General features: G+C 42.0%; 2 protein-coding genes across 3 annotated transcripts in view; one reads left to right on the forward strand and one right to left on the reverse strand.

Moving 5' to 3' along the window:
- Positions 1-4768: 4768 nt before the first annotated feature.
- lacc1 (laccase (multicopper oxidoreductase) domain containing 1) lies at positions 4769-8429 on the reverse strand. The gene is made up of 5 exons (XM_042494217.1): positions 7794-8429; positions 6397-6575; positions 5980-6145; positions 5627-5852; positions 4769-5151 (listed from the first exon to the last, which is right to left on the reverse strand). The coding sequence occupies exons 1-5, from the start codon at positions 8290-8292 to the stop codon at positions 4917-4919; spliced, it is 1305 nt and encodes a 434-aa protein (XP_042350151.1). The 5' UTR covers positions 8293-8429; the 3' UTR covers positions 4769-4916.
- enox1 (ecto-NOX disulfide-thiol exchanger 1) overlaps positions 8228-14510 on the forward strand; it is a 100409-nt gene continuing 94126 nt past the window's right edge. For both annotated transcript variants that reach the window (XM_042494215.1, XM_042494216.1), the window contains exons 1-2: positions 8228-8306; positions 13056-13311. The gene's annotated coding sequence lies outside the window, so the exon portion shown is untranslated. The remainder of the gene's footprint in view (positions 8307-13055; positions 13312-14510) is intronic.

The raw sequence follows: 14510 nt of genomic DNA on the forward strand, positions 1-14510 counted from the left end.
CAAACCGACTCCGAGAACTGAGAGTTTTCTGCTGCGTCTCCTCGTGTCTCACATGTCCAACCTGCAGACACGCCGGCGGCCTGATGAAGGTCTGCTCATTAGGGAGGTTTTTTTTCTGCACTGTGTTTGGAAATGGATGTGAGAAGTTAACTCCTGCCGTGAAGGAGCGGAGCCTTACGGAGCACGCTCAGATGTTGATTTGTGGATTATCAATATTGATTTGTTGAATCGGAAACGTTCATAGAACAAAAAGACAGAAGAAGACAGAGAGTTTAGAGACGATCGAAGTCTAATAACGCCTCGTGTTTCCTGTTTCACTCTCCTGACAAACTGCTTCTCTGCATCTCAAACTGATCTTGATTTTATTAACTGTGAAATGAAGAAAACTGACATTACACACAGGTTCAAAGTACTTTTACTGCAGTATCTGAGCACTGGCACACAGCAGGAAGAATAAGCCATGTTATCTGCCGGCTGTCCATCAGGACGAGCTGTCGGCCGTCAGACGCTGAAAACCTCAACAAACTGTCCGAGGAGGATGATGGGAAACTAAATATACCCTGAAAGTTTTGGAACATTCAGGAAATTTTGTTTCACAAACCTTTATAATAACACATGATGTGTTCAAGGACCATCGGGAAATTGAAAGTTCAGCTGTAATTTTTGTTTTTACAGTTCTGGCTCTGAGAAATGGTGACATTTTGGCGATTTTTTTTCTTTTCTTGAAAAATGACCAGAAATGTTTGAAGAAAAAAAATCCTATAATGTCTTCTCCAAAGATCACCCCAAAAAAATAGCTTTTTTTTAAATTGCTGAGAGAAAAATTAAAGAATTATTTTTTTTGAATAGAAAATATGCCTTCCAAACACAGTTTACGCAGATTTGGGAGGCATGTTTTCCTTTCTTTTTTTTTCTTAAAATCACTTAAAATAAAAATCCTCAAAATGTATTCTTCAAAAACAAAAATCACCAAAAAACTTTTAAAGCAAAAACAAAAAAAAAGCCCAAAACAGATTTTAAAGAAAACATGCCTTCCAAGCCAGCTGTAAATTTGGAGAGTTGGGGGTTAAAACTTTGATATGAGATATATGCAAACTAAAACTTCAGTTTCCTGCTTAGAAACCACCAGCTAACGGCCATCATCCTCCCGCAGCGTCACAGTGACACGCTGCGCTTTGCTCTGGTTTCCAGCTCCATCACTCAGATTTGGGATTGTAGGAAACAGGAAGCTGCTTCAGGTTCAGATTTATGATTTAAAGACTTTTACGAAGAAAAAAAAGTTGACATACAGATGAAGGATCAGTTTGTTCAGAGCTCTGCAGTCCGAAACCATTGACATCCGTTTTCTTGTGCTGCGTTCAGACGCCTTTAACAAACTGTTTAACTCTTCGAAAACTGAGCAGATTGTTTTGACTTCTTTTGAAAAACATGGAGGAGAAACACAGACAGGAACGAAAGATGACAAGAAAAAGAACTGAAAATCTTTTTTTTTTAAAAAAAAGGGGAAAATTTAAAAGAGAAAGAAAAAATGTCCAGAAAACTATTGTATTCCTATGTTTACAGTTATGTCACAGAGGAATCACGCAAACATATATTATTCTTCAATTTTCAGTTCTTTTTTCGGTCATTTTGTGGCTTTTTAAATTATTTTTCTGCCCCTTTTTTGTTGCTTATCGTCAGGTGATTTTCTCGTAATCTTTGCTCAGCTTTCAGAGGGTTAACGTGAAGGACGACTTTGTGTTTTTATGTTTTTATTGAAGCGTCAGATGTTTTGTCCTCATTGGTCAGTCACATGACGCTCTGTGCTGACGTATCGGCAGGAAGTGGAACAAATGAAACGTCTGTTGTTGTTTACAGATGGAAATGTTATTTATTTATCTGATTCTCTGCAGAGCTTCACACAGAGTTTCACGCAGAGCTTCACATCGAGCTTCACGCAGAGCTTTGCGTAGAGCTTCACGTTGAGCTTCACGCAGAGCTTCACGCAGAGCTTCATGGAGAGCTTCATGTAGAGCTTCATGTAGAGCTTCACATAGAGCTTCATGTAGAGCTTCATATAGAGCTTCATGTAGAGCTTCACATAGAGCTTCACGTAGAGCTTCATGTAGAGCTTCATGTAGAGCTTTACATAGAGCTTCATGTAGAGCTTCACATTGAGCTTCACACAGAGCTTCACACAGAGCTTCATGTAGAGCTTCACGTAGAGCTTCATGGAGAGCTTTATGTAGAGCTTCACGCAGAGCTTCACGTAGAGCTTCATGGAGAGCTTCACGTAGAGCTTCACGCAGAGCTTCACGTAGAGCTTCATGGAGAGCTTTATGTAGAGCTTCACGCAGAGCTTCAGGTAGAGCTTCATGGAGAGCTGTGTGACTTCAGCGTCAGTCCTGCAGCAGATCTGACTTCAGACCAGAAAGCAGCGTTTTTTTTTCGTCAGCTGGTCGTTTGGCTTCAGGAGATTCTGTTGTTGTTTATTGTTTATTGTTTATTATTTATTATTTATTATTTATTGTTTATTGATGAGGACGGACGTCGCGCTGAGCCGAGGATCCAGTCTTTGGTTTCCTGTCGATCTGCTGCAGAAAGATTTTGCGTTGTTCATCCGATGTTTGTTTGATTGATGAGATTTTGGGTTTTTTTTAGAAAAAGGGCTGCTTTTTAAGACAAATCAAACACCGGAGACGTTTGTCCTTCAGAATAAATTCTGTCTGTATCCCGCAGACGTCCGTCTTCTGTCCTCTGTCCTCTGTCCTCTTTCTTCTGTCAAATGTTCAAATTACAAGTTAAGTGGCTGGTTGTGTTTGAATGTTTCTTCAAGTTTAGCCTGCAGACCAACTTTTTATTTTATTTTATTTTATTTATCTCTAAAAACAAACTATGAACTTCTGACACTGTTCTTACAGATTGTGTTTAACCCTTCAAAAACACAGAGGACAATGCAATGATCAACTTGGTTAGAAATATTCAATAAATTGCAAGAAATGAGTCAAAGGTGATGAAGGACCTGAAACTAGTTTTAAAAAAGGGCCACAATTATTACAATTATCAAAAATAAAAAATAAAAAAAATCCATTAAACTACATTTATAATCATTACAATAATATTTTTAAAATTACAAAAAGATCATATATTTTTAAAAAATGGAAACACTGTTCTGGGGGGCATTTTCTTGTTTATTTTCATGTTTTTATTTGATATATTTTCTGCTTCTATTCAGGTCATTTTCTCAGTTTGAGATGAAACCATAAATTCAGTTTAGATCTGAATCAAAAACAGTCAAAAAGCTGCATTACTAACTTTTGTCTGTTTTCATATTTTTCCTCCCTCCTGCAAAAACTTGCAGATTATTTATGATAATATTATATATATTTAGATAGATAGATAGATATACTTTATTGATCTCAAAACTGAGAAATTGGGGAACTCAAAACTGAGAAATTTATTTATTATTTATAACTTTTGGATTTTAAAACAAAGTCAGACTAAATGTCTAATAAGATTTTTTTTTAATAGTTTTGCCTTCATTTAATATTTCAGTGTCAGAATTCTCCGTCTGAAATCACAAGATGTGAGGGAGAAAAAACATTAAAAAGAGACATTAGCCTGTATATTAAAATAAATGTTGCCTTATTTTGACCAATAAAAAGTAATTTACAGTCCTGCCAACTACGACGTGAAAACTCAGATCACAGACACATTCTCACAACTTAAACATCATATTTATTTCAATCAATCAAATGTTATTGATCCAATGCAATTCAAAGAAGAAAAACAACACAGGAAATAAAAAATTGGTCCTTTAAAAAATGGATCTTAATAAATAGAATAAGAATAAACCATTAAATTGTGACACTACGACACAACATAAAAGCCGGAGTAAAAAGATCGAGAATTAATTAAAGAAATCACATTTGCAGATCCTAAAGTGTCGATTTTTCCCACGTCTCCGCCTGCACCTGAACGCGTCACGGCGGCCACATTCAAACCAGCTGCTGATCTTCATTATTCACTTAAATAAAATCACTCAGCTGGAACTTTAAAGCTGCTGTTAACATTCATTAGATATTAAAATTAATCAGCTTTTAAACAGGAACACGCTGCACAGATGGAGCCTTCATTATAACGCCACAACTAGAGCTTTATTAAATAATTCACGGCAATATTTGGAATCAGACTGTGTGATTTACACAGCGGAGCAGATAAAGTTCAGATACTTTTACCTCAATAAAAAGTACAAATATCACAAAGTAAAAATACTTTCTCCTCTATAAACACATTTTCTGTCACTTTCTTATCAAAAAATATCAGATTTTATAAGTCGAAGAAGAAAACAGCATGAAAATGAAATAATAAAGTATCTAAAATTTGTAGTAAAGAAAAGGTACTTGATATTCCACCTGTGAGTTTATTTTTTAGTTTTTTTTATCAGAGAGACTTTAGTGATGTTTCCACAGTCAGGTGTGCTCTACCTGCTGATCATTAACCCTGTAAAACCTGGGAAAAAGCCAGCGAGCAACTTGTCAGCACATATCCAACAAGATAAGAAACTGATAAAAGCTGACAAGTTAGGGAAAATGTCCTACAAAACAATATTTATAATTCAGTTTTTATTATTTAGTTTAATTAGGTTACAGAAAAAAGTAAACGTTTCAAAAATAATAATAAAATATTGAAAAACATTACTAAATACAATATTTATAATACCTATAATTTTATATTTAAATTGTGTTATCAAAAAATGTGCAAAAATTTTTTTGTACATTTTTGGCTCATTTTCTTGTTTTCTTTTTTAACTGTTCTTTTTTGTTTATTTTCAGGTCATTTTTAAAGGTAATTGTAACTGTAACTAAAATAATACCTTGCTAGTTTTCGCTCCAGGTCTTGTGAAGTTGCTGGTTGTCGTCTCTCCGTGTTTCTGCTCAGCTGGTGGTCTCTGGTGTCTGCGCTCCGTCCTGTCGGTCTGTCCCTCCTGTGGGGGGGCAGCTCTCTCTGATCCACAGGTAGCCCACCTGAGTGCCAAAGTTGAGTCCGTCTCTGACGTGGGAGAAGAAGTCGTCGGGGTGACAGGAAGTGCAGGGCGTCACGCAGGGACGCTCCGTCAGCGTATCGTCGTGGATGTGTTCGGGCCGGACGCCGCCGCGCTCCAGGAGAACTCTGAGGAGGAAGAACAGGTGAACACAGGCGAGCACAGGTGAGCACAGAAAACAGGTGAACACAGGTGAACACAGGCGAGCACAGGTGAGCACAGGTGAACACAGGTGAACACAGGTGAACACAGGTGAGCACAGGTGAACACAGGTGAACACCGTGAACACAGGTGAGCACAGGCGATCACAGGTGAGCTAACAACAGGAAGTTAGTGATTGTGAGGACCGCTTTGATGTCACACACACTCAGACCGCTCTGCACGCAAACCAACATCAGTCCTTATCATAAAAATCAAATAATCATTAATTTTCAGAATTTTAATGGAGATAATTTGACAAAATGTAAACAAATGTAGTCTAAACTTGCTAACGATGCATTAAAGAAACGGCTCCAGAACTGTAAATATTTTCAGAAACAGAAGTAAAAAAAAAGCATAATGTGAAGTAAAAACCTGAAAATAAGGCTTGTGCCTCGTGCCTACCTGTTGGCGAGGCGGATGTTGACGTGCGGTCGGTCTGACTCCGGATCAGGGACGCAGTCCGCGTGGATGCGCTGAAAGTTGAGCGCGTGCTGTCTGTCCAGAACGAAGCAACACGCCCCCACCGACGGTCCCACGGCAACCAGGATGTCGCTCACACGGCAACCAAACTCTGTCACCATGGCCTCCACCGTCGCCATGGCAACACCCATCAGGGTTCCTTTCCAACCTGCAGGAGGTGCATTCATTCACAGATCTGCACTTTTTTCTTTCTTTATTTTGAAGTTACTGACGGAGCAGCATCCTCTCAGCTGTCTGTGGTCTCAGACTCTGCAGGGACGGACTCAAGTGTTTACCTGCGTGAGCGGCTCCGATGACCTTTGACACCGGATCAGCGAACAGGATGGGCATGCAGTCGGCTCCTGGAGCCGCGATAACTACCCCGGTCTGATCTGTTACCATGGCGTCGTAACTCTCCGGCTCGGCTTTCCCCAAAACCCAAACATCACTGGCGTGATTCACCTGCAGGAGACGAGGCGACAGGTACGAGTGTGAAGCCAAAAATCAGAGTTTAAAGTCTCTAAAATATCAAGATTTTCTGTCGTTTTCTGTTGTTTTCTGTCGTCTTGAACTCACAGGCCACATCTTTGAGGTTTAGACGGTTTGAGGCATCAAAAATCATCATGACAGGTTCCGTTTTTTCATTATTATTTTTTCCTGATATAATGTGGAAAATCATCTTCCTCAGCCTGTAATCTAACACCGCTCGCTACCTTGACCAGACGCAGCGGCCGAGGGTGAAAGCCAGCGTGGAGGGCCAGTCTGCGTCTGTTCTCCTGCACCACGGCCCCGGGGTCCCTCCGCCGGCTGCTGCTGAACAGGTTGAGGGCGGACAGGGTCGGGACGGACGACACGCCGCCTCTACGAGTGCTGAAGCCGTGACCGAAACTGTCTGAGAGAGAGAGTCAGTCACACCAAACTCCGTTCAAAAACCTGACAATTTTACACAGAAGCTTCCTCATGAGGAAATCGAACGTATCCAACCTTTATTTACACAAAGTGATTTCCCTGAAAACACACCGTTCACTCTGGAAAATCAGCGTTTCCTAAATCAGGTCTGGTACAGGCCTGTTTGATACCAGAATCTAGTTTATAGCCACCTCATGCTGTCCTTAAATCACTCGACTCTGTAGTGGGGTTTGGTCCGTGTTGTTATCGTGTCATTCTAGGAAGTTATCAACAGTAATTTAATTATTGACTCATTATTGAATCATTTGTCTTTTCTTTGTTGTGTTCATGTTTTTAACTATTTTTGTTGTATTTTACATGTTCAAATAAAGACATCCGTCAGTCTTTTATCTAATCATCTGCCGGGAACAGGATGCAAGTATGATATTGGATTTTTTGCAGACGTCCAATATGCCGATAAAAACAACTCATCTGGCCGATAACTGATACTGATATCTATATATTCACTTTTTCCTGCCTAATGTCAGAGCTGATCAAGTCTCTTCTGTAGTGAATTATCATATTCTGCAGACTCTTATTGTGACGGTCCGCCAGCAGGTGGAGACATGAAAAACACTTTATATTATATATTCATTTTTTGAGCAAAATAAGAAAAATACTTCAGCTTAGGAATGATATTTTCTGCATGTTCACATTGTCAAAAAAATAAAAAATATTTGTGATATTGGCTTCTGGTATTTCATTGAAAATCTAATATCTGCAGACACTGATGACGTGCTGACATTATTGTGCGTTTATCAAATCAAAGCAACTTTATTTATAGAGCACCTTTCATACATTTAATGTAGCACAAAGTGCGTTACAAGTTAAAAACACAAAAACAAAACATGAACCAACTGATGTTGGTATATATGTATATATATATATATATATATATATATACACACAAAACACACATATTTTATTTCCAGGGAAACATGTCCAAAGAAATAAATTTGTAATTATCATAACTATATGTAGGCTACATTATTATTTTTTCTTTCTTCTTTCCATATTTTTTTAAAAGAAACAAAATGAATTAGTGCAGGTTTGAAAGGGTTAACCAGTTTAGGACAGCAGAAAACTTTCCAAGTTAATGTCTCCCTGTAATGTTTTTGTTCTCTATCATTTATTTAACCGTGATTTTAGAGTTAAAGCTGACCTGGGATCAGGGTGGACCGGAGGGCCCTGATGTCCCCCCTCAGTCCGGGCAGCTGCTGCAGGAACCGGCTCACTTCCTGTTCTTCTCCTTCGCGGCCTCTCTGTCCAGGTGAGAGCGGGTGGGCGGGGCCTGCGCAGCGCGAGCAGGTGTGGGGGTCCTCGCGGTAGTCAAAGGTGTACACCGCGGTGAAGAGCAGCTGCTGGTACACCCGCAGCAGCACGCGGCCCCGCGGGCTGCACAGGACCCGGATGGAGCTCAGACCGAGCCGGTCCAGCGTCTCTTTGAACCGGAACACGCACTCCGCCATGGAGCCCGAGTCCAGGACGTGCACGCTCCTGCACGACCTCGCAAAGCCGTCAGACACGGTGTCCCGGTACCGGGAGCCGCACAGCAGGAAGACATGCGGCTCCGCTGCTGCGGGGGACTCCCGCAGGAACCCGCCGGGGCACGCGGGACTGCTGCAGGCGTGGAGCAGGTCTACGAGGACGGCGTCACACATCAGGGACACTCCAGGTACCTAACACACACAAACGCTCACATAGAGAAGTTTGCCTCGCGCTGCTCTCACGCGCTGCTTTATACGGAGCGACGTCACACAGGAAACACGTTTAACAGCCGGGAGAAACTACACAAGCACACAAACACACACACACACACACACATACGCAACACTTCCTGGATCGACAGCCTGACCACGCCCCCTCTGGAAACTCCTGACACACACACACACACACACACACACACACACACACACAGTTTCCTCCAGTTGTGCTGACTGATGCAGATAACCCTCAGCTGATAACTCTGACAGTCTCTGTGTGTGTGTGCGTGCGCGCGCGTGTGTGCGTGTGTGTGTGTGTGTGTGTGTGTGTGTGTGTGTGCGTGTGTGTGTGTGTGTGTGCGTGTGTGCGTGTGTGTGTGTGTGTGTGTGTGTGTGTGTCACTCACCTGATGAAGTGGAGGATGTAGGAATTTCCGCGGCTGTTTGTGACCCGCGGAGTCAGCGCTTTAAACTGAACAAAGCTACAACATCCCTAAAATCAAATCAAATCGGCTCCACACTGATGAAGCACATTCACAGACTCTGACATGTATTTAAGAGTAGTTAATAGTAAAGTAAAGAAATGACCCAGAAAAGAAATGAAAAGTAAAAAAACAATAAAAAACCCAAACAAACAAAAACAAGGAAAAAAACTAAAATGAAGCTCCAAAAAACTTACAAAAATCTATAGCATAATTTTAAATGCAAAATTATATTAGCTACAAACACTGTTTTTCGGAACATTTTTTCCCTCTTTTCCTCTTTTTTCAGGTCATTTTCCTCGTCACTTCGTACTCATTGTTTTGCTATTTGCGTGACATTTGTTTCCAAGTTGCTCATTACTTTTTTCATGTTTTTGTTAATGTATATATATTAAAGAAATCAAAGCAGTGTGTACAGTGTATTTTAAAGTACGTTTCACTAAAAAATAAAGAAATCAAACAAATCTGGTCAAGTTTCAAAGCTTTAGCTTGAATACTTGTGAAAACTTCTGATGATCCAGGTATCAAAGGGTTAAAACAACAACAACAAAAAAACGCAGGAAGTTCCCTGCAGCGATTCACCCCAAAATTCCACCAAGTCCGGCACGTTACGGCCGCGGCACGGCCTCCGGAGCCGGTCGCGGACGTTCTAGTCAATATTCGTTATTCGCGGCTCGGCAGCGGCTCCGCAGCGGCTCCGCAGCGGCTCGGCAGCGGCCCGGCTCTGTGCTCCGTGTGAAATACGCGGCGAGTCTATTTTTGCCGGACTCGAACAGCAACCGCGTCAAGCCGCACACAGCAGATCGTACCAAGCAGGAAGTCAAGGAGCATTGCAGCCGGTGAATTTTCAAATTAAAAGGCCTTGCACGGACTCGGGATCATGTTTAACTTGACTAAAACGTTACATGACCGAGTCCGCTTCTTCTTCCTGACTGAAAAACGGCCGAAGTTCTTTGATCTGTTTCGCGGTGGCTGGACTGCAGGCTGCAGCCCAACAACGTGCGGCGCAGAATCACTCAACTCAGGAAAAAACGAGCACAAAACCAACCAAACCAAAATGAAGAAATAAGCACAGTCTCCACGGGTCTCCGGGATCAGCGGGCGGGACGCTGCCTCTGAACGCTGAACAGACGCTCTCAGTGGGATAGAGAGCCGCGTGGAGGACGGAGCCAAACCGCGCCGCAGCCGCAACGCTGTGGATGCTGCAGGTGGAATCCGGGTCAGTCCAGAAAAAACACCAAGAAAACTTTGAGGAACTGGAGCAGCTCTGTGATGCGGCTCTGAGGAGACAGATGACTGTAAACCTGCAGGTTCAGGACTCTTCACACCTACGTGTACTTTCTGTGTTTTTCTGGTTTGACGGCTCACTTCCAGACGGGAAATCCCGCTCAGTCCGGCTCAGAGGAGCTGCAGGTGAAGCAGAGGAACAACTTGGTTAGAAATGTTCCTCAAATGGCAAAACATGTACGAATTTAGAAAATTCTTGTTTTTCTTTATTTATTTGAAATTAGATTTTAAAAATTAGGTTAAAGAATGTCCAGAGAACTGTATTTATAAGTACGTATTAAAATGATTCTACAGAATTATTTTGGTAAAAAAAAATCAGGTCATATCTGTGTTTGATTTTATTTTATTTATTTATTTTACTTTCCAGTCGTTGTTTTTTTTCGGTTGGTTATTTTTTATTACCTTCATCTAAACATCCATCTTCAGCTTCTGTGTCTCACAGGAAGAGTTCAAACTGACCTCTGAGCCCTTTCTCATGAAAATAAACTCTGAACACAAACTGACTGAACCTCCTCCCAAAGTGAGGAGCTTTATTCACCAGCAGGAGGCGACACATATCCAGTTTAGATTTTACTCTCTAACATCTGTCTGTCGTCTGCTGACGATGTTCATCCTCCTGAATCTTTTTTATAAAATAAAAAACAAACAAATTCAGTCCAATAAAATAAAAGTGACCACAACATTAAGACACTCTGACATCATTGGTCATAAAAAACTGAGCAATATTAGCAAAAACGTTGATTTAAAAAAAAAAAAGGTACAAGAAAATGACCTCAAAATAAGCAAAATGATAATAATAATTTAAAAAAAAAAACAAGAAAATAACAAAGTGCTGAAAAATATATAGTATATTTATTATTTCTTTCTGTAGCACCATTTTCATATAAAATTGTTGTAATCATAAATCCTAAAATCTTAGAAACATGTATGGGGCCGCTGTGCCTGGCCCCTGACCTCCCTTTGAAAAATTGGCCCCCAAGCAAAGCAGGTTGAGTGTCCCTGCTGTAGAAATGTCACTTTACACTTTTATTAATTAAATGCTTTAATCTTAGTAACCCTTTGAGACCTGAGCAAACTGGTTTGATTTCTTTCTGAAACATTAGAGAAGACAACATGCACCTTCAGACAAAGCCCAAAAATAGCACAGAAATGTTAAAAATGTAAAAGTAAAACTGACTAAAAATAAGCATATAAGAAAATGTCCTAAAAAAATCTGAAAATAATAATAATACATGTATCTATTTATCAGATTTTTCCTGACATTTTTTTTTTAAAAAATTAAGATTGTTATTAAAAACATAGTTTTCTAGACATTTTCACCATTTTCTGGATAATTTTTCTTATAATATTTTTCTCTTTTTTCAGCACAATTTTTTAAAAGGTTTCTTTTTCACCCACTTTTTCAAAAGAAATCAGACCAGTTTGCTCAAGTTTCAAAGGCTCAAAAAACCCGTGAAAGGTGTCCGAGTGCAGCACAGAAAAAATGGTGCTGATGCAGCTTTCAAGGGGTTAAATAAAATCAAAGTGTGGTTTAATATGTGACAGATCAGTGACCAACTGTCAGTAAATGCTCCTGCAGCAGCAGGAGCAGCAGGAGCAGCAGGAGGAGCAGCGTGTTGCGGGTCTCCTCTGAGAGCAGGTCATGTGACGTGTTTCATGTATGACGTGTGCAGCAGCAGGAGGTCAGAGCCCGCCGAGACTCCTGCTCTCCTGCCAAGGTTACACTCAGTGTTCAGTCCTCCTCCACCTTCTGCTCCTCTTGCTCCTGGTCCGCCTCATGCTCCTTTTGCTTCTCCTACTCCTGCTGCTGCTCCTCTTGCTCGTGCTCCTCCTGCTCGTTCTGCTGCTCCTCCCCCTGCTGCAGGAGTTTTCTGATCAGCCTGGTTTTCTCATCTCTGCTGGGATTCATTCAGCTGCTGATTTCAGCTCCTCTGCTGCTTGCTAACACCACACAGTGCTAACACCACACGGTGCTAACATCACACAGTGCTAACACATCATAGTGCTAACACCACACAGTGCTGACATCACACAGTGCTCACATCACACAGTGCTAACATCACACAGTGCTCACATCACACAGTGCTAACATCACACAGTGCTAACATTACACAGTGCTAACATTACACAGTGCTAACATCACACAGTGATCACATCACACAGTGCTAACATCACACAGTGCTAACATTACACAGTGCTAACATCACACAGTGCTAACATTACACAGTGCTAACACACACAGTGCTAACATCACGCAGTGCTAACACCACACAGTGCTAACATCACACATTGCTAACATCAAACAGCTTCTGCTGCTGGAAACAATGTTTACATTAAGATTCATTAACAAAAACAGCTGTACACCACATACAGTACTCATATTACACTATAAACATACATATACTTTATATTCTGAATATAAAGCTGCAGCTGAAACAGCGAGCGTCTGCCAAAATACTTCAGCACCATTGATAATTGTATGATCATTGTAGTAATGTATTTAAGCTTCATTTGAGCGGCCGGTCCCTTTAAGCCCCGTACATGTTTCTGGGTTTTCTGCGCTCTGACACCTGATGGACGCTAAAAGGACAAAAACACTGCAGACTGTGAATCACTTCATATTTAATGTGAATTCTGAAATAAATCGGAAATGTGGCTGTAATTTGATTATAGTGTTCAGTGTTTGATGTGTCCAGTAGGGGGGGCTGCGGCGCGGCCCCCCCCCCCCCCCCCCCCCCCCCGGCGCGCGCTGCTGATCTCGACTGTAATCAGTTATGATAAAATGTAAATGAGATATTAGTTAATATATTGATCTTTAATGACGGATCAATAATCAGACTGAGAATATTAATAAAACCTGTTTAATGTGTCTGCTGTGATTAAAACAAATCACTAATCAATCTGATCATTAATCATTAACCGCTGTTAACCCTGTGTGTCCCGGCTCTCTCAGGCTCCGGTGGATCAGTTCCCGCTCACACAGACCCGGACCGTCGTGCACGGCGCTCTCTCTCTCTCTCTCCCTCGCTCTCGCGGAGACGCGCCCCCGGCTTGGTTCCGTCCTACCGGAGGCAGCAGCTCGGTGTCTGCGCGCTCAGATGCACCGGAGCGCGTGAGAGGAGGCACACGGAGGGAGGACCGTCTCCAGCTCCACCTGCACCGGAATTTATTCACCGCGGACACCGGAGCTTCTAACGGAGCCTGAACCGGTAAGAAGAACTCTCCCTCTCTTTCTCCAGTGTGTGTGTGTGTGTGTGTGTGTGTGTGTGTGTGTGTGTGTGTGTGTGTGTTTTTTTGATGGCACCCGCTGCTGCTGCTCGGTCCATCACACAGAGCTGCTCCGGCACGAGCCACTTGAGATCAAAGTGTGACATTGTACCAGGATGGACGGTGTTCGCGGTGCGCGCGAGGCTCCCGTGTTGGCTCCCGTGTGGCTCCGGTGGAGGCTCCGGTGTTGGCTCCGGTGTTGGCTCCGGTGGAGGCTCCGGTGTTGGCTCCGGTGTTGGCTCCGGTGTTGGCTCCGGTGTTGGCTCTGTCGTTTTGTCGGTATTGGTGAAACAGACCGGCTGATTCTGTAACAAAGACTCCGCGTGCAGCCTCCTCCTTTTGTTCAACAGTTTCTCAGTGAAAGTGACTCAGATGAGACTGATCTCAGGTCAGATCCTCCTGCTGATGTTCACTCTGACCCAAAAACACAAAGTCACACAACACTGGAGGAAGAGGAGGAGGAGGAGGAAAGAAGTGTGCCATGACAGTCTGCAGTGTGTGTGTGTGTGTGTGTGTGTGTGTGTTTTGATGATGATGATGATGGTGTGTGTGTGTGTGTGTGTGTGTGTGTGATGATGATGATGATGATGATGATGTGTGTGTGTGTGTGTGTGTGTGTGTGTGTGTGTGTGCGTTTTGATGATGATGAGGAGGATGTGTGTGTGTGTGTGTGTGTGTGTGTGTGTGTGTGTGTGTGTTTTGATGATGATGATGTGTGTGTGTGTGTTTGTGATGATGATGATGATGATGATGATGATGGTGTGTGTGTGTGTGTGTGTGTTTTGATGATGATGATGATGGTGTGTGTGTGTGTGTGTGTTTTGATGATGATGATGATGATGATGATGATGATGATGATGTGTGTGTGTGTGTTTTGATGATGATGATGATGGTGTGTGTGTGTGTGTGTTTTGATGATGATGATGATGATGATGGTGTGTGTGTGTGTGTTTTGATGATGATGATGATGGTGTGTGTGTGTGTGTGTTTTTGATGATGATGATGATGATGATGATGGTGTGTGTGTTTTTGATGATGATGATGATGATGATGATGATGATGTGTGTGTGTGTGTGTGTGTTGATGATGATGATGATGATGATGATGATGATGATGTGTGTGTGTGTGTGTTTTTGATGAT

Source organism: Plectropomus leopardus, chromosome 10 (genome assembly GCF_008729295.1).
Source record: "Plectropomus leopardus isolate mb chromosome 10, YSFRI_Pleo_2.0, whole genome shotgun sequence".
In the NCBI taxonomy this organism is placed as follows: domain Eukaryota; kingdom Metazoa; phylum Chordata; class Actinopteri; order Perciformes; family Serranidae; genus Plectropomus; species Plectropomus leopardus.